General features: G+C 41.1%; 1 protein-coding gene across 1 annotated transcript in view; it reads right to left on the minus strand.

Annotated features, from left to right (window-relative positions):
• Positions 1 to 22,581, minus strand: part of SUCLG2 (succinate-CoA ligase GDP-forming subunit beta) — a 197,690-nt gene that overhangs the window by 80,513 nt on the left and 94,596 nt on the right. The window contains exons 5-9 of the mRNA XM_067542134.1: positions 21,811 to 21,963; positions 20,639 to 20,728; positions 17,275 to 17,371; positions 3,090 to 3,251; positions 928 to 1,070 (exon numbers count right to left, since the gene is read on the minus strand). Coding sequence (XP_067398235.1) covers positions 928 to 1,070; positions 3,090 to 3,251; positions 17,275 to 17,371; positions 20,639 to 20,728; positions 21,811 to 21,963 — 645 coding nt within the window. The remainder of the gene's footprint in view (positions 1 to 927; positions 1,071 to 3,089; positions 3,252 to 17,274; positions 17,372 to 20,638; positions 20,729 to 21,810; positions 21,964 to 22,581) is intronic.

Below are 22,581 nucleotides of genomic sequence, written 5' to 3' on the forward strand. Positions count from 1 at the left end.
TACCCCATCCATTCTTTATTTCTAGGCGATGAGTCAATCAGGTCGTCAACCAGCTAAACTCCACTGAAAGGATGAGTAGGGATGAGATGGGGAATTGTTGTGCTAGACGGCATTAATAAGTGCCATCGATTGGTGGTTTGATCTGTAGATAACTGCAGAGACCCTGGAGGCTATGGCGGTGCTAGTGTGCTGGCAAGGGCTTTGTGTGTTCCCCGTTTCACTCCTTGTGCTTCTCTGATTCCTTCCCTCCAAAGAAAGAGGGTTCTGCTCAGTGATGCCTAGAACATTCCCTGAGATTGGGAATTGATCAGATGTGGCATCCAAAAGCAGCCACGTTACACATAGAGAGACCAACAGAGAAATACCCTTGAGGTGAAGGTAAGGCCTTCACAAGCCCAGCCCATTATCTGTGTTACAGCAGTGCCTGGAGATCCCTCACTGTTAGGCGCCATACAAACACATGGTAAGAGAGCTCCTCCCCTTAGATAAGTCAGACAAGTGGAATTTTATTCCCCCCATTTTACAGATGGGGAACCAAGGCATAGAGAGATTCAATGACTTGTCCAAGGTCACACAGGAGGTCTGTGACTGAGCTAGGAATTGAACCCAGGTCTTATGAGTCCCAGTCCAGTGAAGTAACCATATGACCATCCTTTCTCGTAGACCAGTGGTTTCCAACCTTTTTTCATTTGTGGACCCCTAAAAAATTTCATTTGGAGGTGCGGATCCCTTAGGAAATCTAAGGCATAGTCTGTGGGCCCGCATAGGTCCACAGACCACTGTCTTAGACCATCCTCCTAGAAAGTTATCCTCGAGTGTTCACAAGATCATCATATACATTCATTCAGCATATTACTGATTTTTGGTAGACAAATGTACTTATATTACTGCATCAGGAAACATCCTGTCCAAAGACAATTATTTTACCTTAGGATCAGCAGTGAGCAATTTGAATGCCTGATAGACTTGTGCTTCCTTCACACCTCCACCAAGATCCAGGAAGTTGGCTGGCTTTCCACCATTAAGGGAAATGATATCACAGGTTGCCATAGCAAGACCAGCTCCATTCACTGTAATTGTAAGAGACAGATGCTGATATTTTACAAAAGGTAACACAGACTCATGAAATGTGATTTAACTGTGGCACAGCAGCTCAAGTCCTAAAACTTCACTTATTGCCGGTTCACATTAAGATTTGTTTCAGATTAGGCCAGCACCTGAATTTTTCAGGAGTGGCTTAGTTAGCAGACATAAATGAACAAAATAGTCATAGGAAGGGTGTCCAATACAAAAAAAAAAAAAAAAAAAACTTCAGAGAAAAGGGATTTCATAACAATTAAAGAGGATTACCGACCACACACACAACTGGACATAAATATCCTCCCTCAGAGTAAAGGACAAAAATTAACCCAGCAGAAACCCAACGTAAAGTCTCCTCCACGTATTACTGATCCCTTAATTCAGTTGCCACTTACAAACCATGTCTAATTTCATTAATCCTGGTAAGACTAATACCACATTACAAAATATTTTAAAAGTGAATATTCATTTTAACAAATATGTTCAAATCATGACAATTCTTACCCGATGTTTAAAAAGGGTAACGCTTTCTTCTATTTCTTCTGGCACGCTGGCAGCCAGATCCTTTGCTACTTTAAATGCTACCAGTGTTGCGAGTACATTAGCTCATCCAGGTGAGATGAATGAGAATGGTTTGGTACATTAAAGTTATTGCTTCTGTACAAAGTAAGCCTTTTTGTACCACATGTAATTTTATGCAGGTTTCTTTTGTACTGAACAGAACCACAAGGATGAGATCTCAGGCACTGAATATGATGCTAGTGATGGTTTAATGAGCTACACTTTTTTATGTTCGTTTCCTTAAGGCCAATACAGTACAAATTCACTGAACTGGTCTACCACAACCTGAGGATCTTGCATGTAAGTGGGTAGAGCATAACTCTACGCACTATAAACTGTTGGCGGTAACAAAAGTTATATTATCTCTGTATTCCTCTCTTCCTTCTCTGGAGGATAAACCATTTTCGCTAAGTCATATCAAATTGATTAAGTGAATTCTTTTGCTAGAAAATGTTTGGGGTTAAACAATTTACATGAAACTGAAAATTTTTGAATAGTGATTTAACTATTTCATCTATTTTACTTCTATTAAAAAGGAATTTCAGTTAAAAAAAGATTTCAGCATAATGCAAAATTTACTAGTTACTGTTTGACAAGAGAAATACTGAGATGTCAAGGGAGCCAAGTTTACATTGTGAGAACCCAACGTTTAAAAAATCAAATCGAGTTTAAACAGACAAATTAAGATATATGCCTGTTAAGATCACGTGCCTTTTAAATAGTATTTTCTGATTTTTTTAAAATAATAATTTTTTCTGCACCCACTGTTGATATTCAGAAGGTTCATTGGGCTAGTCTGACAATAAAGGCACTAAATACACACAGGTTCATCTCAACCTCACCCCGTTTTTAACCTGTCTGCACACTCCTGCCTGCTGCCCCTTCAGTTTCAGCTTTAGGTTTGTTGTTGCAAGTATTGACTGTTATTCCCTATTACTACTATTACCATCTTACAGAATTTGGGGAGGAGCAGGCAACATCAGCAAAACACTAAAAAGGACTACTCAGTCAAAGTGCTGTTAAAGAGTAGAATGTAAATCAAAATACACAAATCAAGCGAATTTTATAAATTGAGAAAGTATAGATTTGCTTTTAATCTCCTTCTGTCAGAGTAATACTCACTATATGACTAAATCTACCAATAAGCTAACAATTTAGGAGTCACTTGTAACAACAGTAGATACAGTATCATCAGATGGAAATGTGATTTTCAAGTTGGTGGAGTCACTTTAAAGACTTCATTGGTAATAAAATAGGACCTGATTCTGAGAACACTTAAGCATATGAGTAATTTTATGTATTTTGATTATTATTCTATTGTAAATATTTCTGATAATATTCTCTGTAACTGACTGTAAACTGAAACAGATTAGTGAGCTAATATTGAAAGCTCTTAATTGTTAATTGGTTACAGCAAGATATCTACAGAGACAGTTAGCTTTTCTTACCAAAGCAAGCAATGTTTCCATCCAGTCCTATGTACTTTAAGTCGTATTTGGCAGCTTCATTTTCTATAGCCTCATTCTCAGACTTGTCATCCATGGCAAAGATCTCTTTTTGCCTAAACTCAGCATTGTCGTCAAAGTTTATCTTGGCATCAAAGCAAACAACTAAATGAAGAGGAGGGAAAAAAATCAAATTACAGACACTGAATGGTCATGTAGGATTCAGAAATTCACTACAGCATGTGCAATGTCACATAAAAGTGCAATATTCTTTCATAATTATGTACTAAGACCCTGGTTCTGCTTCTATGGAAATCCATGAAAGGTTTGGGGAGCAGGACTAGGGTCCTAAAACACATTTTTCCAAAGTCCAGGCATGGAGGAAATGGCAGTGCAAGCTTCCCCAGACACTACTGTTATGATTATATGATCCATAACTTAAGGCTGTGGAAACCACTTCTAGAGGTAGAACAGTTCGTGTTCCACGCTATTTTAACTGCCCTGTCCATAAAGATGTCAGTTATGTGGGTGGTTTTCATGATTTGAACAGTTGTAGTGACTCCAACAAACCATTTCATCCATTAGCTATCTTGTATGTTCTCCAACCTCAACAATACGTTAGCACTTTCTGAAAATATCTTAACTGATTTGAAGTCAAATGTCTAATATCTAATAATCTAGATTTAGTGTATTATGCATTAAATAGCTCCACAGTAGATAAACATTTTTCTACAGTGATATTCTCTTTGTTTTCCAGTCTATTTGGCTCCTCACACACTCTTCGAGTAAAGAAATTAATAACAGTTTTAAGTATACATTAAGCATGATCAACACAACTTTTTATAAATAAAGAAAATGGGAAAGTAAATATAAGGCTTTTCTTCAACGTCACCATCTGTAGTGGTTGTAAGAAAGCAGTAAACAGCAACTAAATAGGACTATATTTAATAATAGTTATGAGTTATTTTGATATCTAAGTGTTAAAAATGAGTTTACTATGAATGGCTATGACTTGAATACTGGCTGACTACTTTTATGGGTTTTGCAAAGGCAAACAAACATCTTAATAGATTAAAAATGTCATAGTACAAATAAGAATACATACAGATGACTATTATTTAAATGATGATGACCTCTGGGTTGGACATTTACTAGAAATTAATGACTGGCTAAAGCAATTGATGTTTTGAGGCAAGCAAGCCAGACTAACTCCCTGGAAACCGTTAATGCTAGTATTATAATATAAAACTGATAGCTATGTTTGTCTGTACCTATTGTACGTTGAGCTGTGTGTTGCCATTGATGTGTGTGCACATGCGCGCACACAGGACACAGACGAAACAAAAGAGAATACCATATAGAAAAGGATCAGTCTTACTTCCTGATTGATTTTAAAGAATAAAAAAACCTAATCAAAGAATTTGTTGCCCTTGACTCACAATCAATACTGGAATAAATCACAATAGATCAAGACTAGTCTCAGCTACTGCAGTTTTGGAGAGCTCTTTACAGGTGTACACGTGTAATAAACATCCCATGGAAGATTCTAGATGTTACCCTATAATAAATACATATTATGCAAGTATATCATGGGGGAATCTGCCAGAATGAAAAACATATGAAGCCAGTAATACGCTTTCTAATGTACTACCCAAAGCATTAATTTGTGTTAACAATGGATTAACATCAGAACCATACAACCAATCTCCCTTTTCAAATGTTACGTTGCTTATTTAATAAAATGACCCAGAGCTAGAGTCAAATGCAGTTTTCAGAGGCTCTTGGTTTTCCTTTCTAAGTTTACCTTCCATATGAACACTTTCAATGTCACATTAATGGAATCTTATTTCTGTGGAACATTCATCTTTAACAAAAGGCCACACTATGTACAAAGTAGCAGGAAAAAATACCTATTAATATTTATCAAACCATTTTCACCATCAAAAGCACATTGTTACACGCATGATAGACTATATAAATGAATTTTCCTTCTGAACAAATATCAAAGAAAGTTGCAATACTTATATTCATGGAGAGCTTTTGCTGTTCTTCTTAGTAGTAAAAGATTTTGGTAGCTGCTAATTCAACAGCTTACACCAAGAACAAAAAACAAAAAGAAATATTGACGGTTATAGGCTTTTGACCAATGAGTGTTAAAGGACTATGCAACAAAACGAGACAAAAGGAAACACACAGGACAATGCGTTTCATAACAGAAATTTACATGAGTGTAAAATAGAAGCAGCAAACAAAAAAAGCCAATCTTAACTGTTATTTTGACAAGAACAAATTCTCCTCATGTGCTGGGCTGTATTTTATTAGGATAAATAATTGCGGTAAGCTATTCAAATGTGCCTAGACACACAGTCGGTTTTTAGTGTTTTTTTGGTTTTTTAGTGTTTAAAGGATAAAATGCTGCAGGCATCCTCTGCTGTGTACAAAGTAGGAAATGTGCAGAAGGGGAATTCCATGCATCTCTGCCAAGTCAGGCAGTTCCTGCCGGTACTCTGCTTCTGCTCCATCTCTTACGCTCACCAGATGTAGAGGAGTGGAAAAAAGACTATGGAGAAGGTGGCATATCAACTGCGACAATCCTGCGGAGAATGACCTAGCTGGCAACCTTCTTTACCCTCAGCCATCCCTGAAAAGCTCAGATGCGGCCACAGCTACATCAACTCACCTCTCTCCCACTGCCCTGAACCTCACCAGTGGAAGGTGCTGACATGGCTCCGCATCAACCACCCAGCTACAGAGCATGGTCCTTCTACCCCATTGCAGTACTTATCTGATACCTTCACTCTTGCAGATATGTCCCCTAAATATCTCTGCTCCCACACACACATCAGATTGGAGCACAGCCCTGGGTCTTTTATGCTGGAGTTCTCAATCTCTGCTCTTGTCTATATCAACAGAAATTCCACACAGTGAGAGACAAAAGCATGCAGTCAACTCTTCTGTGCATCAATCCACAACTTCAGGTCTGCTCCCCATGCAGATCCTGAACCAGAGAATTTGCTCTTTAATGTCTTCTAATTTAAGTGAAAAGTTTTTATTGCATTTTTTTTAAAAAAATCTTTAGTGTGCAAAAGACGTATTACTTGGTGATTGAGTCCATCCTGTCACCAGTCCAGGATTGTTCCCCAATATTTACTTTCTTGTTCCTTTTTTGAAGATACTGTGCCTCTTTAAAGGTCTGATATAATACGCCCTGCTCATCACAGTCCTGTTGTAACAAGCCTGCGACTTCCAGAGCAGTCTCTTGTGGCTGGAGTTCCCTTTGAAGCAGCCTCCTTCTGTTCTCCCTCTTACTGGCCCCTCACAGAGCCTCTCTCATAAGTCCTACCGCCCCCCACTTGGGGCAGATGTAATGCCCACAGAGAGTTCCAGACTGTTCCACCAATACAGTCCATTACTGCCATCCAAAGGCTCATACTTATCCTTCTGGCTCTCCTGCCATCCACATGGAGCTCTTCACAGGGTCACTTCTCATAGCTCTCACTGCCTGGAATTTAGCTTTTTGGCTCTGGCCTCTCTCTCTTGCCAGTGTTGCCCCATTCTGAGTGAGAAAGCATTCTACATACTGCTCTCATCCAGAGAGCTCCTCTCAAATGGCTGGAAGAGAGGGGAACCCTGCTCTACCTTACCCTACAAGGCCCTGATCCGGGGCCTTAAAAGAACAGTTTTCCCTGTATTCAACCCATAACTGCAGCCTCTCTTCTTCTACCAGACCATTTCCTGGGACTTTGTTCATTCCCGCTCCCTGAAATGGGGTCTTCTGGCCCCCTCTACTCTTAACGGGCTAGTATACTTCATTATACCCATCAAGAGAATTTGGACCCTACCTTATGAATTGATCCAAATAAGGTAACCATTATCAGTGTATATTTCAATACCTTCTTTTTACTCAAATTATTTGACTATGCAATGTCACTCTAGTCAATGGAAAAACCACAGAGTCAGACTTTTAAAGCCAGAAGGGACCACTATATCATCTAGTCTGATCTTCTGTATCTCACAGGCCATCACTACCACACAGCACCCACACACTAAACAAAAATCCTGCTCACCTTACTTCAATTAGTTCTGTTGAAGTCAATAGGATTATTCACACGGATGAGGCAAGCAATATTTGGTCTGTTGGGGTTCCTGAGAGCAGAATTCCCCTTTATATTTAAAGCTTGACTTATGGTGAAAATACTTCAGACAACAGTTCTGGCTTTGTACCAAGCAAAAAACAGTTACTAACCCTTCATACCTGTTGTTCTTTGAGATGTGTTGCTCAGATCAATTCCATGCTAGGTGTGTGTGTGCCCTCGTGCATAGCTGTTGGAGATTTTTGCCTTAGTGGTATCCGTAGGGTTGGCTCTGGCACCTCTGGAGCCCCATGCTCATGCAGCAATATATGAGGTGCCGCCAACCCTGCTCACCCTCAGTTCTTTCTTGCCATCAACTCTGATGGCAGGGACAGAGGGTCATAGAATGGACATGAGTAACATATCTTGAAGAACAACAGTTACAAAAGGTTAGTATCCAGTTCTTCTTCTTCAAATGTTTGCTCATGTTGACTCCATGCTAGGTGACTCACAACCAGTATCTCTGGAGGCGGGCTCGGAATTCATGGATGTACCACTTCAGCACTGCTCTGCCAAACCTGGTGTCATCCCGCACCTGCTGGGTAATGGCATAATGAACAGCAAAGATACAGACAGAAGACCTGGTAGCAGCTCTGCAGATGTCTTGGATTGGCACCTGTGCCAGGAAGGCTGCCAACGAAGCTTGAGCCCTGGTAGAGTGGGCTGTTATTACCTCAGGCAAGCGGCCACTACTGCCATACATTTTGTGAAAACCATTGGGTCGGATGAGAGGCTGAAGAGCAGCGCTGTGAATTGGTAGTGTCGTTGGCCCACTACACATCAGAGGAATCTTCTGTGACCATGGAAAATTGAAATATGGAAATATGCATTCTTTAAGTCAAGGGAGGCATACTGGTCTCTTGGATCCAGAAAAAGGATGATGGAGGCAAGGGAGACCATGCAGAACTTCAACTTCCTGAGATATTTGTTGAGGTGATGCAGGTCCGGGATGGGTCTCAGGCCTCCTTTGGCCTTCGGTATAAGAAAGTAGCAGGAATAAAACTCTTTTCCTTTCCTGTCTTGAGGAACTTCCTCCACAGCCCCTATTCATTGGAGTGTTTTCACCTCCTGTACAAGAAGTTGTTCATGAGAAGGGTCCTTGAAGACGGATGGGGAGAAAGGATGGGAATGGAGTACTGAAGAGAACTGCAGGGTTTAACCAGCTGATATGGTGTTGAGGACTCAATGGTCCGATGTAATCTGAGCCCATGAAGAAAGGAAGGGGAACAGACTGTTAAAAAAATAAATGGACAGACGGATCCTGGGCTCAGGCTGCAACACTGTACTCTGGTGCACCCTCAAAACGCCTGCCACAGCCCACCCTGACAGTGCACAGTGCCCAACTGGGCAGCAGAGAAGGATGAAGTGTGATGGCGGCACTTAAACCCTTTATCTCTGTCCCTTCTCTTGTAGACTCCTTGCCACGGCTGACCTAAATATCTAGGCAGTGGCTGTGGTGGCTGGAACTGTCTCCTAGATGCCTGCAGTGTATACAGGCCAAGGGGTCGTAAAGTGGCCCTGAAGTCTTTCAGGCCGTGAACCCTGGTATCAGTCTGCTCTGAAAATAGGGGGCTCCTCTTGAAGGGAAGGTCCTTTATAGACTGTTGCACCTCCTAAGACAATCCTGAGGACTGCAGCCAGGAACAATGCCGCATGAATACTGCCAAAGCCATTGACCTGGCCATGGAATCAGCAGCATCCAGTGCTGTCTGGAGGAAGTCTCTAGACTCCATCTTGCCCTCCTCTAAGGTGGACACAAACTCTTGTCTGGGTTCTGTGGCAGAGAGTCCTTGAATTTGGCTATGGAGTCCCAAATGTTATAATTATATCTCCCCAGCAATTCCTGCTGGTTGGAGATTCTGAGTTGAAGACTGCCTGTGAAATAAATCTTTCTTCCAAACAAGTCCAGCTTTTTTGCATCCTTGTTCTGAGGCACTGAACTTGCCTGGCCCTGTCTGTCCTGTTCATTAGCTGCAGCCACCATCAGAGATCTGGGGGGTGGGTGGGAGAACAGTATTCATATCCCTTAACTGGAACATAAAATTTCTTCTTGGCCCTTTTGTATATTGGAGGCAGGAAAGAGGGGGTCCACTAAAGGGCTTTGACAACCTTCAGCACCCCCTTCATACACAGGCAGTGCGACTTTAGCTAGTGCCGCAGCCTCCAGGATGTCAAAGAGCCTGTCCTGTAGGCTCTGTAAGCTCCTCAGCCTCCAAGTCCACGTTGGACGTGATCCTTTTAGAGATTTCTAGGTGGGCCTGAAAATAATCTGGCAGTATTGGGGAAGCTAGGCTGGCAACCGCCTCGGCTGGGGATGAGGAGGCCGATGGTAATGTCGGCGGAGGGAGTGGTGTCTCCTCCATTTCAAGGGGAGCTGTCTCTACCTCCGGATCCCATGGCTCAGTGGCAATACTGGATCCCAAGTCCAGGTCCCGTGCCAGGATGGTCAGTGCCGCAGATCATTTTCTGGATGTGGCTGTGGAAGACTGGAGCAAGTAGGATCCTGGTGCCACTGGGATCCCTCATGGATTCCAGAATGGCCACTAAATAGGCCATTATTCTTGAGGCTAGGTGCTTGCTGCCAGCGGGCACTGAAAAGTGGTATGCATTTCCGAGGATGGTAACAGTTCCTCCCTTGGTGATCATAGTGAAGCAGCGAATGAAGCAGGGATTCCCGAGTGGTGCGGCATCAAAGAGGAGTGCTTTCGAGATGGCGGCATGTAATGAGGTGTTGGGCCACATGGTGCCGGGGGTCCAGCGACTGGCGCCATGCTAACAGTGACCGGTGCCACGAGGGCGATGACCAGTACCAGGGAGACTGAAACCAGCAATATGCAGCCAGTCAGTCTCTCCTCCGGGTGGGAGACCAGAAATGAAGTGTCAGGGACCAGGGCCTAGATGGCGGAAACCTTCGTCAGGGCAACAGAGCTCTTGACTGATGTGCTGTGGACCGATGCCAAGATTCGGTGGGAACGGCCAGCTGACTGACCACTGGGGTAGCCCCATGGCAGGTTTACCCCTAGAAACAGATGCCTTTACCGATTCTGGTGCAGAGGGTAAGGCCAGCAGAGTGATGGCCTTCCCAGTGCCTCCCAAGTCCCTGGCCCTATGAAAGACCTCCGGCGTTGAGGTTATCATTAAGTGGAGGGGTCCCCCTCCACTCCCAGGAGTTGGGGGTGCTCCCTCAAAGGGCTTGCAATCCTGGGAGGAGAGGCTAGCAGACAATTGGCCCAATGTGGGTCCTTTGCCCGACCCTGCCTTCTTATTCTCCTTCAGTGCGGGGGAACGGCCTTGATTGGCGCGCTGCTTCTTTTGCTGCTTCTCCAGCACTGGTGAAGGCAAATAGCATCGAGAAGGGCTCGGCACTGGTGGGGCACTCTGCACCGACGCTGTGGTACTCGGCCCCGAGTTGGAGCGAGAAGATTGAGGCTGGTCTGAGTGCTGCCTCCATTAACTGGACTTTCAGGCGAATGTCCTGGTGTTTCTTAGTCCGTGGCCTGAAGCCTTTGCAAATCTTGCACTTATCCCTCACATGTGTTTCCTCTAAGCACTTCAAGCAACTGTGGTAGGGTCATTAAACGGGAAGGGCTTATGGCAAAAAGAACAGGGTTTGAAGCTCGGGGCATGCCCTGTCCCTGACAGGACCACTATCTCTCTCTCACTCACTCTTTCCAAGAACTATTAACAATAGTCTATAAAGAGCACTTGCAAACACAAGAAAGAAAGCTGTTCCAACAACTGTCACAGGCAGAAAGAAGGAATTGAGGGGGCGCAGGGCTCATATACCGCCACATGAATGTGGGGCTTCAGAGGGCACCAGAGCTGGCCCTACAGATACCACTAAGGCAAAAATCTCCAACAGCCATTCACGAGGGCATGCACAAATCTAGCATGGAATCGGCATGAGCAAGTACTCGAAGAAGAAAGAAAAGATTCACAAACCGGATAAAAGCTAAATAAAGTTATGATTGATTGACAGGAGTTTTACTTAAATGTACTAAATTGAATAAAATTTAAAAAATAAAGGTCATTATCCATTTGTCTGTCATTAGTGCATCTTAGATGAAGTAGAAACCAAGCATATGGTACTGCACTAAAATTTTCAAATCCTATTTTCCGCTCTGAAACACTGTTTATTTTCCAAATGCAAAATCTATACAAAATACTTTAGGGTTTTTTAAAACAACAACGAACAAAAACACTCCCTCCCCACAACCACCAACCAAACCATGCTCTTGTATCAAGGCAGAATTTAAAAATTGTGGTCATTAATCATTTTTTCCTAATCTAGTTTTATTTGACTACTGCTCATTATACTCATAAAACAAACACATACTTGATCATGATTATAATTCAATCTCTGAATTATTGTCACATGGAACAGTAAGCAAATTATTTCTACTGATGTTTGTTTTAAAAATGTCATTTTACAATACCGCATTTTAATGTTCGAAAACCTGCACAAAAACAACTTATATGCATCGACATATTTTTTGTTTGTTTGTTTAAGCTTCTAGAAGTCATTAAGAGTGTAATACCAATAGAATTTTGATCTAAAGCCCAGGGACAATCTATTTACTTCCTACAACTCTGCCAATTCTTGTGTGTTTGATTCAATTGCATAAAAGATTCTTGGACAGTTGGATGAAAGATTGTTTCAGTCTCTACCCATAGAGTTCTTGAATTTCTGAGCAAAAGGAACACAAGAAGCACCCCTGGTCTGTCCACCACCTTCCTCAAGGTATAAATCAAATCCTTCCCAGTTGACAGACAAGTAGTCACAACCAGAATGGTCTGCCCTGAAATCATAAATTCCAAAATATGCTTACTGGTAAATCTACCCTACTAGCAAGTCACCATGACCCCTGTTAACCACATCCATGGACACACTGTCACTCATTCTCTAGTCAAACACAGAATTCCACATCATTCTCTACTAAACTGCAGCAGAAGAAGTGGGAGGGAAGAAAACTTTAGCATCGATGGAAGAAAACAAGTGCGTATTACAAAGAGGTTCTGTCACAGGAATGTGTGTATGTCTATGGGTAGGTCATGAAGGAAGAAATTCCATCTCTCCTCCATCACAGGCTCTGCTAAATCTTGACTTGTTGAACTATTTTGGACTTTGAATTATCTTCATAACTTGCAATGCTTCCAACTTGACACCAGAACCTAGTATGTTCCATGGTGAAACATTACTAAAAAAAAATCATACATGCCTAAGACTGCCTCGATGGGAGACACCCTCCGATCAATGCAGCCTTACTCTTTTGGGCCAGGGGGAGGGAGGGAAGGAAGGGAGGTGGATTTATTGCATGGACCGGAGACCACTTCTGGGATCGACTAAGTGGGTCTCCACAGCCCATTCAATCAATGCCGCTGCATCGATCTGTTTAGCCCCAGCAGTATAGACATATCCTGAAACCATACAAAAAACATAGGCCTGATAACACGACTCTTTCATTTCCAGGTCTATTTTTAGCTCATTGAGACAAGAGGAAGTCAGAAACATTTCAGGAAAATAAAACCATCACCTATGATACTGACCTATGCCTTCCTAGGCTAAGAAAAGAGAGTCAAGACATCTGAGAACTGTAATGAGATTGCCAGCACTTCTCATATTTGATAGAATAACCCCTAAGCATGACATAATTCAGATGGCAATGAAGCCATGACCCTTCTGGCCTTCCAACTACTTCCCACTGTCCAACCTCCTCCCATTTTGGAGCAAGCTAATTAGAAAACTCTCCAAGGGTCATATCCAACGTTACCTAAATATAGCCAATGTTTTGGATTCCTGCCAGTGAGACTTCTGGGACAGTGAACAGAGATGGTGCTGATGTTAGCGATGGATGATCTTTTGCTCTTTATGAACAAGGGCCACGCAGCTACAATCCTATTGCCTGACCTCTCCACAGTATCTGATATGACCAACTATGGAATCCTGCTGCCTTGACTCAAAAAATATGGAAATGCCTTCAAAGATCCTTCTCAGGCCAAACAGAGACAGACACATGATAGATACTCTCTCCTTTACATTCAAACCCTGACCTGTGGATCCCACAGGGATCCATCTACTCTCTTATCTTGTTCACTTTAATGAAGCCATTAGAGCAGACTGTGAAACGTTATAAACCAAAAATGCCAGCAATAAGCCAATGACATCTAGCCCTCTGTTACCTTCACAGCTGACACAAACAGCAATATCTTTCAGCAAACCAGTGATGTGGCTGATGTCAGCAACTGGATGAAGAACACCTCAGAAGACGGTAGTGCTGGTGGGGGAGATGGAGGAATCTGCCCTTCTGTAACATTACCCTCCACCGAAGACATCTGCACTCTGATAATTAAGTTTGTTCATATCTCTGTTCAGATCCTCAGCATCCACCTGAATGCCTACTCATTCTGGATATCTAAATAAATACAACCATAAAAAATGCCATTTTTGAGCTACAGTTGGGCCGACGATTATTGGAGTCAGCGACACTGCTACCCAGCATTCCTCACTTCACTGAAAAAAGTGACATGTGTTCAGACAGAGGTTTCTCAGCTAGGGGCCCCTGAATCTGGAATTCAATCCCAGAAGAGATCAGGATGAACGTGAACTCATGATCTTCAGAGCAAAATACACAAGATTCCCTCTTTGATCTAGCCTTCCCATAACAATTTAATAAATAACTGGAAGGAACAGACAGGGAAGAAATATTTCCTTACAGATACATGTCATAATTTTGGTAGGTTCTTTGATCTAGGATAATGGGTGCTGTTTAAGAACCTAATAGATAGAATTAACACACCCTTCAGACACCGTGAGTTTTGACTGGCATCCTCCAACTAGCCCCTCTGACTATCCTTTCACGAGGGCCAGTTGCAGGGCCCAACATTTCTGGTAGTCTCTTTGACAAACAGACTTGCAAGAGTTGCTAGGTCAGGCTCTTTAAAAATGGATATTCTGTTGGAAGGAGTGAGTGGTTTAATAGAGTGGAAGACCACAGGAAGTAGCAAAGTGAGTATTGATTACTTATAGGAGGGGATGGGAAGGAAGAGTCTTCAAAAAGTTTGGATATATTCAGATTACTATTCAATCTTTTGAGGGCTGGATACAGAAGCAATAGTACAAATCCAATGACACATCTGTATTTAAGCCACTCAACCGGAGCAATTAGGCAACACAAGAGATTGGAAAACATAATCCCAACTATATATACAAAATGATGGGGTCTAAATTAGTTGTTACCACTCAAGAAAGATCTTGGAGTCAGAGTGGATAGTTCTCTGAAAACATCCACTCAAAGTGCAGCAGCCGTCAAAAAAGCTAAAAGATTGTTAGGAACCATTAGGAAAGGGATAGATAATAAAACAGAAAACATCACAATGCCACTATATAAATCCATGGTGTGCCCGCCCCTTGAATACTGCATGCAGGTCTGGTCACTGCACCTCACCTCAATACAGATATATTAGAATTGGAAAAGATACAGAGAAAGACAACAAAAACGATTAGGGGTATGTGTAAGAACCTGCAGGGCTGGAACCTGTAAGCTCAGATGTTCTGTGCTGCTGACATCGCCGCATCACCACTGAAGGCTCAGGCTGGGCTCCCAGGGGAGAATCCTGTGAAGCTGGGCTTGGCAGGAAGTACTGCCCAGCAGAACCTGAGTGATGGCCCCTCACAGCCCACTGATTGGCTGGTGCCAGTATTTAAACCAGGAAGCCAGGTCAGGAAGCTGTCTGAGGTACACCACAGATTACCTGTCTGTCTCTGCTGCAGACCCTGCTCCTGACAGATCTTAGGTTCTGGCTTCCAACCCTGGTTTGTCTTTGTCTTTGCTCCTCAATTGCTGTCTGTAGCCTGGTGCCTGACCCTGATCTCTTGGTAACCTGAGCCCACTTGTCTCCAGCCTTTCAGTTTGCCCTCTGGCCTGTCGCGGGTTCTGACCTCTGGACACATGCCTTGCTCTGACTCCTGCTCTGACCATGAGGTCTGGCCGCCCTCATCCCGGATACTATGGAACAGCTTCCATATAAGGAGAGATTAAAAAGACTGGGACTGTTCATCTTGGAAAAGAGACGACTAGGGAGGGACATGATAGAGGTCTATGAAATCATGAATGGTCCAGAGAAAGTGAATAGAGAAATGTTATTTATCCCTTCACATAAGACATGAACAAGGGATGACCCAATGAAATTAACAGGCAGCAGGTTTAAAACAAACATAAAGAAGTACTTCCTCACACAACACGAAGGCAATATCTCATTGCCATGGGATGTAGTGAAGGCCAAAAGTAGAACTGGGTTCAAAAATTAATTAGGTAAGTTCATGGTGGCTAGGTCCATCAGTGGCTATTAGCCAGGATGGTCAGGGATGCAATTCCATGCTCTAGATGTCCTTTAATCTCTGATTTCCAGAAGCTGAAACTGGATGACAAGTGTTGTGTCACTCGATAAATTGCCCAGATCTGTTCATTCTCTCTGAAGCATCTGGAATTGGCCACTGTCAGAGACGGCATACTGGCTCGATGGAACCTTGGTCTCCCCCACTATGCCATTCTTATGTTCATGTATAGATAATACATTCAAAAGTGATCTGGGCCTGCTAATGGGAATGTGTTCTGAGCATTTAGCATTAATTATTTTAATGGTAGCTTTTAAATTAAACTTACAACCTTATATTATATCTATGTAAGTATATGTGAACAATTTGTCACCCACTAATTGCTGTAATACTGTCACAAATAACAGCATGGATGCCATATTCTACTTTGATAAGACATTTTAATACCTAGCATTAGCCAGCCCAACAGTACCTACTCTCTTGTCTTTGACAAATTCCATCCTAGTTTTGTAACACAATGGCTGACTGGGTCTTGCCAAATGTGACTGCTGCCTAAGAAGTGAATGAGAAGTCTGCTGCTCTTCCACTCTGTTGAAACACAGATTCAGCTTTGAGTTACACTATCCCTTGAACTTCATGCCATCTTGCACTAGCACCAAATGTGCTCTACTTGACCACACGCAAACCACAATCTCTTTCCTTGATGCCATACATTCCTCAGCTTCCTCTCCACCAGTCCATTATGCCACTCCTGAAATACATCCTCTTTTAATTGAGTCTTCCATGGTACTCGCTTCCCAAGAACCGATGACTTTCTTTATTGCTCTTCCTGCCAGTTCAGATGCTGTTGCTCCATTGAATTCTGTCCTGCAGATTTACCTGAATATCTGAGACTGTTGCAGTTTGTCCTATTGACTTGATATAAAGGATCAGTGCAATATTTCTCGCCACCAGCACTTCTCTTAAACTCAGACTAATCCTTCTACTGAACCAAATCCAACTTACTATTTATTTTTTGAAGACCATAATTTTCAATGCATTTACAACATTGTAAAGAAACAAGGACAAATCCAGAAACATAAATGGTGTATTTTACTTGTCAGTAAATTGATGTGAAGACAAGCTGGTGTAACTAATATACCAAGAGAACAGAAGGGCAAGGTTATATCAGAAAAAGCAACCAACAGAAGAAGTGCAAGATAAAGCGGCTTCCCCTATTTATCTTGCACATTCTTATACCTTCTTCCATAGGGGAAGCAAATCCTCTATCCTTCACCTTCCTAAAGGACACAGCAGGTGTGAACACCATTAATCCAACAGGGGTTCCTCTCTCCTACGCTCTGATTTCTTTCATAGTCATGCACCTACCACTGCAACTTACTTGTACATTCAAGATGAAATCCTAAATTAATGAGTTTTTTCCCCTCTAGCCCACTAATCCCAACAGCATGAGCAAAAGTACTTTGTATTAAGAGTGAGCAAAAGTTGCTGTTTGTCACCAAGCAAGATGTAGATGCTGATACTTGCAGTATTTAGAAGACACACCAAAAGGTATTGACATGTTAAAATCTGTCATGGGAACATTTATGAATATTGCTTAAAATAAATTACAAAATGAAATTAATGCAAAGCTTCTGCAATAGCCTTCCATGCAATTTAATGTATAGTTTGCATAAAGAAAGAATTACAATGTATTCATTTATTTTCTTTCCTTTCTTACCTTGTCCCTGTGGAGTTTCACCAAATGGATTCACTTCAACCTGAGTGGCATCAACTTTCAGGAAAAGATTATACAGCTTCTTAATTTGATCTGCTGCCTAAATTTGATCAAGTGATTTGTAAGTCACATGCACAAAAAGGAAAAGGTAAAACCTTTATGTCTACTTTTAGCATGTTAAATTACATAATATCTAGATTACTATAGCTCCCAATTACAGAATTACAGTAGTATTTACCTGAAATGGAGTTTTACCCTACCAAAAATATTAAGAATAATGCCTAAAAAATGTGATAAACATTTTGTAAACACTATCTTCACAGTATACAAACTGGGGATTCTCAGCAAAATGAACAGCATCGTTAATATAAACAAGCTTAATCTAAGCACAATCAAAGCAAAGAAGTTTGAGAGTTCATAATAAATATATTTTTTCCAGCATGCTGATATTCAAATTAAGTAGTTATGTTAATGAGTCTAAATTCAGACACTGTGAAGCAATGTGGATTTGATGAGTGGAGATTAATTACTAAACCTATTTAGAAAAATATAAACCTCCTTCCTACATTAAAATGCAACTTTTCCCTGTAGAAACAACAATTGAAAGATTGGGTTTGTTCATTTAAAAGTCTCTCTCCTGCTCCCCACTACTGTTCTTTGCCCCTCCATCTCTCTGTGGTGATGCGCGAGTAATCGTGATATCATATTAAGTTCCCGAACTGTTTTCCTCTCCTGTTCCCCTATTAACAGGTCAGCTAAATTTTAAGCATTGCAAATGAAACAACTCAGGTAAATCAACTTTTCCACCTGCAATTAATTTGTATATTGCAACCCTACTGTTTGCAATGAGGTAGAAGAAAGATTGGGACCCCAAAATGCACACATTCCAAAGATTTTTTCTGGGTCAGTGGTTCAGTTAACTAAAAACTCAAGACCAAAACACTTGGGATCTTTTGGAAAGTAAGGAAGGGAACCAAATTAAAAACCAAACTGCTTTTATATTGCTTTTACTCTCATAAAAACCCCCACCCCCGTTCTTGGACAGTTGTATCAAAATACTACAGTAGTGTAACATTGAGGGAATGGTTGTGGTTTACATCTATATTGTATCAGTACCAACTTACAGGTTTCTAAATGTTTTTATTAGTAAATATTTGGTAAATAATTTCTAAAAGTAATTCTGTGGGCTGTTCCCAAGCAATTTGTTACCAGTATTTAATATTTGAGCTATTATTTGTCTCAGTTTTGATTGGACACGTAGAAATATACTATATAACCTGTTTCCTAACTGGATGATGGTATAATTATTAGAATCAGATTTCCGGTGTGAATACTGATCTTTGAATTAAACATTCACTTCTTGCAAATATGTGTATAAAATTCAGTTTCTACAAAATAAACTTGCTCAGTGGAAAATCTGCAGAAAATGAATTCAGACGGTTCATGAACACAGCCAATGCAAATTCCATTCTGAGACATTTGCCAAGCTCTAATTGTGTGTGTTCTGTATGCACATATATTTGGACTTTCTTCAGGACTACAGCAAATGGGCCAAATCCTGCTCTCAGTTACATGGAATTGCACCCCTCTAATTGAGAAATTAATAGTAGTGCATTAAATGAATTTCAATATACAAATATAACAATTTGGAAACAATCTAATACATTATTAAAAGCAATTAAAATAGGAGTCAGGTAAAATTAGCTACTAGACATTCATTACTGCATTAGAATTTAGCCATGCTCTTGTTTTCAGGTTTCAGTAAGCAGATCTATACAATTAGGATGACAGTCTCATGCGCACTCCAAGGAAAAAGGGCAGGAGCAGTATGGGGGGGGGTAAGGGGGGGCACTCTAACAGTCCCGTATCAGGCCAGGAGTCCCCAGCACAGGAGACAACAGCCCTAACGATACCTCCTGCAAGCCTTGGTGGAGGGGGCATGCCAGACCAGGCAGAGCATGCTGGGGGTGAAGCCACTACATGCAGCACTAAGGAGTCCAGCCAGCACTGTGGCCCATAAGGCTGCTGTAAGTTACACAGCTCCCCAGGGTGGTCTAAATTACTCCAGCCTACCAAGCAGCCCAGCATCAGGAGGGCACGAAGGTGCTTAAAGCCACTACAGCTCCCCATCCCCTAGGCAGCAAGTTCTGCACTGAGAACCTAATGGTATGTCTGCACAGCAATTAAACATGTGGCTGTCAGCTGCTCTGGGCTCACAGGGTAGATGTTCTGCCTGGGCTCCAAGATCCACCCCAATCACCAGGTTTCAGAGCCTGGGCTCCAGCCCAAATCCAAAACGTCTACACCGCTATTTTTAGTCCTGCAGTTTTAGCCACGGGCTCCGAGACTCACTGCAGTGGGTCTTTTTGCTGCGTAGATGTACCCTTACAGGGAGCAGCACAGAATTGCACCCTAGAGGTGGCTATTCAGATGGGCCTTTTTGTTTACTGACCTATCCATTACGTTTCCACACATCAGTAAACCCCATTGAAGAGGTTATGGCCCGTGGAAAGAAACATATACAGTGTTCAGTTTAACAGTCCCTGTATTGCTGTCAATAATTAAGTACCAGAACTTTGCAAGGGTTGAAACGTTCGATATAATGATTCGTTCTCATTGAAGATACTGCTAAATCGTCAAATGTGTGTTAATCAACTTAATGATTATGCATTTGTTAACTGCACAGTGGGATGGAAAATAATTAGAGGTGCTGTATTAAATATGCAAAGATTCTACAGAAAAGGCATTTTGATATTATGGGAAAAATTATAAAGAAAGAACTTAACATTGCTGTCTTTTACACCTATTAACATTAACCCAAAGAAGCTGTTTCCTATCTACAACATGATTCACACCAGCACCGTATCTTGTGATATTACGTACTATATAGAATTCCTAGCATAAAACTGAGATAAAGGCTGATGCGTTGAAAATTCTACTCTCTGAATCCTTTTAGCAAACTGGCAGTCTTGTATTTGATTGTCTCTCAGAATTTAAAAAAGTAAAACGTTCTTCAGCAATACAAAATTCATTTGTTGATGCTGGTCATACTGCATGTGAGATATTAAGGACCGTATCCAGCTAAGGGATACCTGTGAGCAATCCACTCATGGAAATCAATGGCTCTCTCCGGCTCAAGGACTAAATCTATTTCATTTCTGGAACAATACATTTTCTGTTAGCACCCATACATGCATCTAGATAGGCAACACCTGTTATGAGACAGATTCCGTTTATTAAGATACAAACTTTTAGGCATGACCTGAAAAGGCATAAGGCTTCTCAGAGCCATTCAGGAGGTATTTATCTCTTAGCAGAACTGGCACCTCCACCCCGAAGACAATCCAGCCCTTCTCTGTCACGTTACCTGCTGTTGCAAAGGTCCTTTGAATCCTAAATTGTCTGCCATCTGCAGTGCCTGGTTGTACTTTATACCTTCAAAAATATCTATTTCCTCCTGTTACAATAAAGCGCATAAAGAGAATTAAGATATTCAATCTGAATGGAGATTTATAGCTTCAAAAGAAAAATGCTTAGTATATATTTGCAAATTAGTAATTAAAGTATGGCAGTTTGCCAAAGATCTCGGAGATTGAGGCTATAGCAGCTGCCTATAGGGTATGTTATAATTATCACACCATCTATAAACCAGTCCTTCCAAAAAACTATATAATTCTTCAGGGTGGCATGCTGACAAGACAATCTGACACCAGTTTTCATTTTTAATTACTGTACAGATGGCGTTGATGAATATTTAGGCTGTTAATTTTTATGACATCTTCTGGAAAGTTTCCAAGGCAATGGTATTACTGCCCAGTAATATTACTAAGCTTATATAATTTCCCAACGTGCATTAAATATTTTCGCTTTTTCTTCACATAATTATACACGTCTGTATCATTATTTGCCCAAACCAATAGCTTTTCTACTCATTATCAAGCCACAGAAACATTATACATACTTGAATGCATTATTCATCACTCAGAAGTCAGTACACGTCAACAGTTACAACATAATGATATCTGAAGTGCAAGAGTTAAACCTGTACTAAGGGGAGGAAATAATTGATAAAGTCCGCCACTGAAACAAAGTGTAGGTTTTTTTTAAATCGGCAATCATGGTATTGACCCTAAGCTTCCTTGCAAAAAATCTAACTAATTGGAAAGGGTGGATGATTAAAGTGAAACATGAATGATATTAAGAAACATTTAGGAAAATGTTTCATATACAGGTGAAGTTTAACATATGAAATTTAGAGCAATTGACTCACTAAGACTTTGCCTAGATTAGGAAAAGTGTTCAAGGTTAGGTCAGAGTTAGTTAACATGTAACCTCTATTCCTTAGTTAGACAAAGCACCAACGGTGCTGAGCTTTCCTCATCTCCCAGTATCGGGTTCTTGTTTGGTTACATGACTATTTTATTTTATTTTATTTTATATTTTATTTTATTTTATTTTAGTAACTTCTTTCTGCAAAGAAAGAACTATTTTCATTTGGAAATCTCATTATAATTTGAGTCTGAAATGTTATTTTGATACCTTAAAGATAAGTTCTGGGTTAGTTGCTGCCACTTCTTCTATGTCAACACCACCCTGTGGGCTGCCAACCATCACAGGTCCATTGCAAGCTCTGTCCATCAAAATTGCAAAGTAGGTTTCCCTCGAAATATTCAATGCTTCTGCAACCATCACCTAAAAATTAGCATGGGAGAAAAAACAAACCATCTTTTTAAATGGTGTATCTTGGCTGGTGAGATTTAACCATAATATTTTTAATTTGTTGATGTATCTGGGAGTACTAAATGTCATAAAATCCAAAGAGCAATTAAGAATGAGAAGAACCACTCATAGATAAAATTTTACACCGTTGTGAATGGATGGCAGAGAATATAGTGGCTCATATTTCAACATTGCCTTAAAGCAGCTAGAGTTTTATGTTACAATCACCAGATACTCCATTAGCCTTTTTTTTCTTGAAACTCTCAATCCTTCTATCAGTGAATTCCATGACATAACCATTTACATTAGAATATTTAATAACAACTGTAAACTAGGAACCAATCATTCCTTCTAAACAAAACCCCCAAAGCAGAGGATGACAACTACTAAGGAGAATCTCAGCATCCCCCCCTCCATTCTTTCATGAAGATGTAGGATTTTAGCACTTAACCAGAGGGTTGGTGGGAAGGTATAATTTGCTAATCCTGTGGAGTTTAGGAGATCCTAAATAAGTATATGAGGAAGAATGCACTTACCTTATGCCAGTCTGTACTTCTTAACAGAACAGGAAAAAATAAGAGACAAGAAATT

The sequence above is a fragment of the Emydura macquarii genome, unplaced genomic scaffold (assembly GCF_026122565.2).
Source record: "Emydura macquarii macquarii isolate MOO-44397 ecotype Brisbane River unplaced genomic scaffold, CSIRO-AGI_Emac_v2 contig_71, whole genome shotgun sequence".
Lineage (NCBI taxonomy): Eukaryota > Metazoa > Chordata > Testudines > Chelidae > Emydura > Emydura macquarii.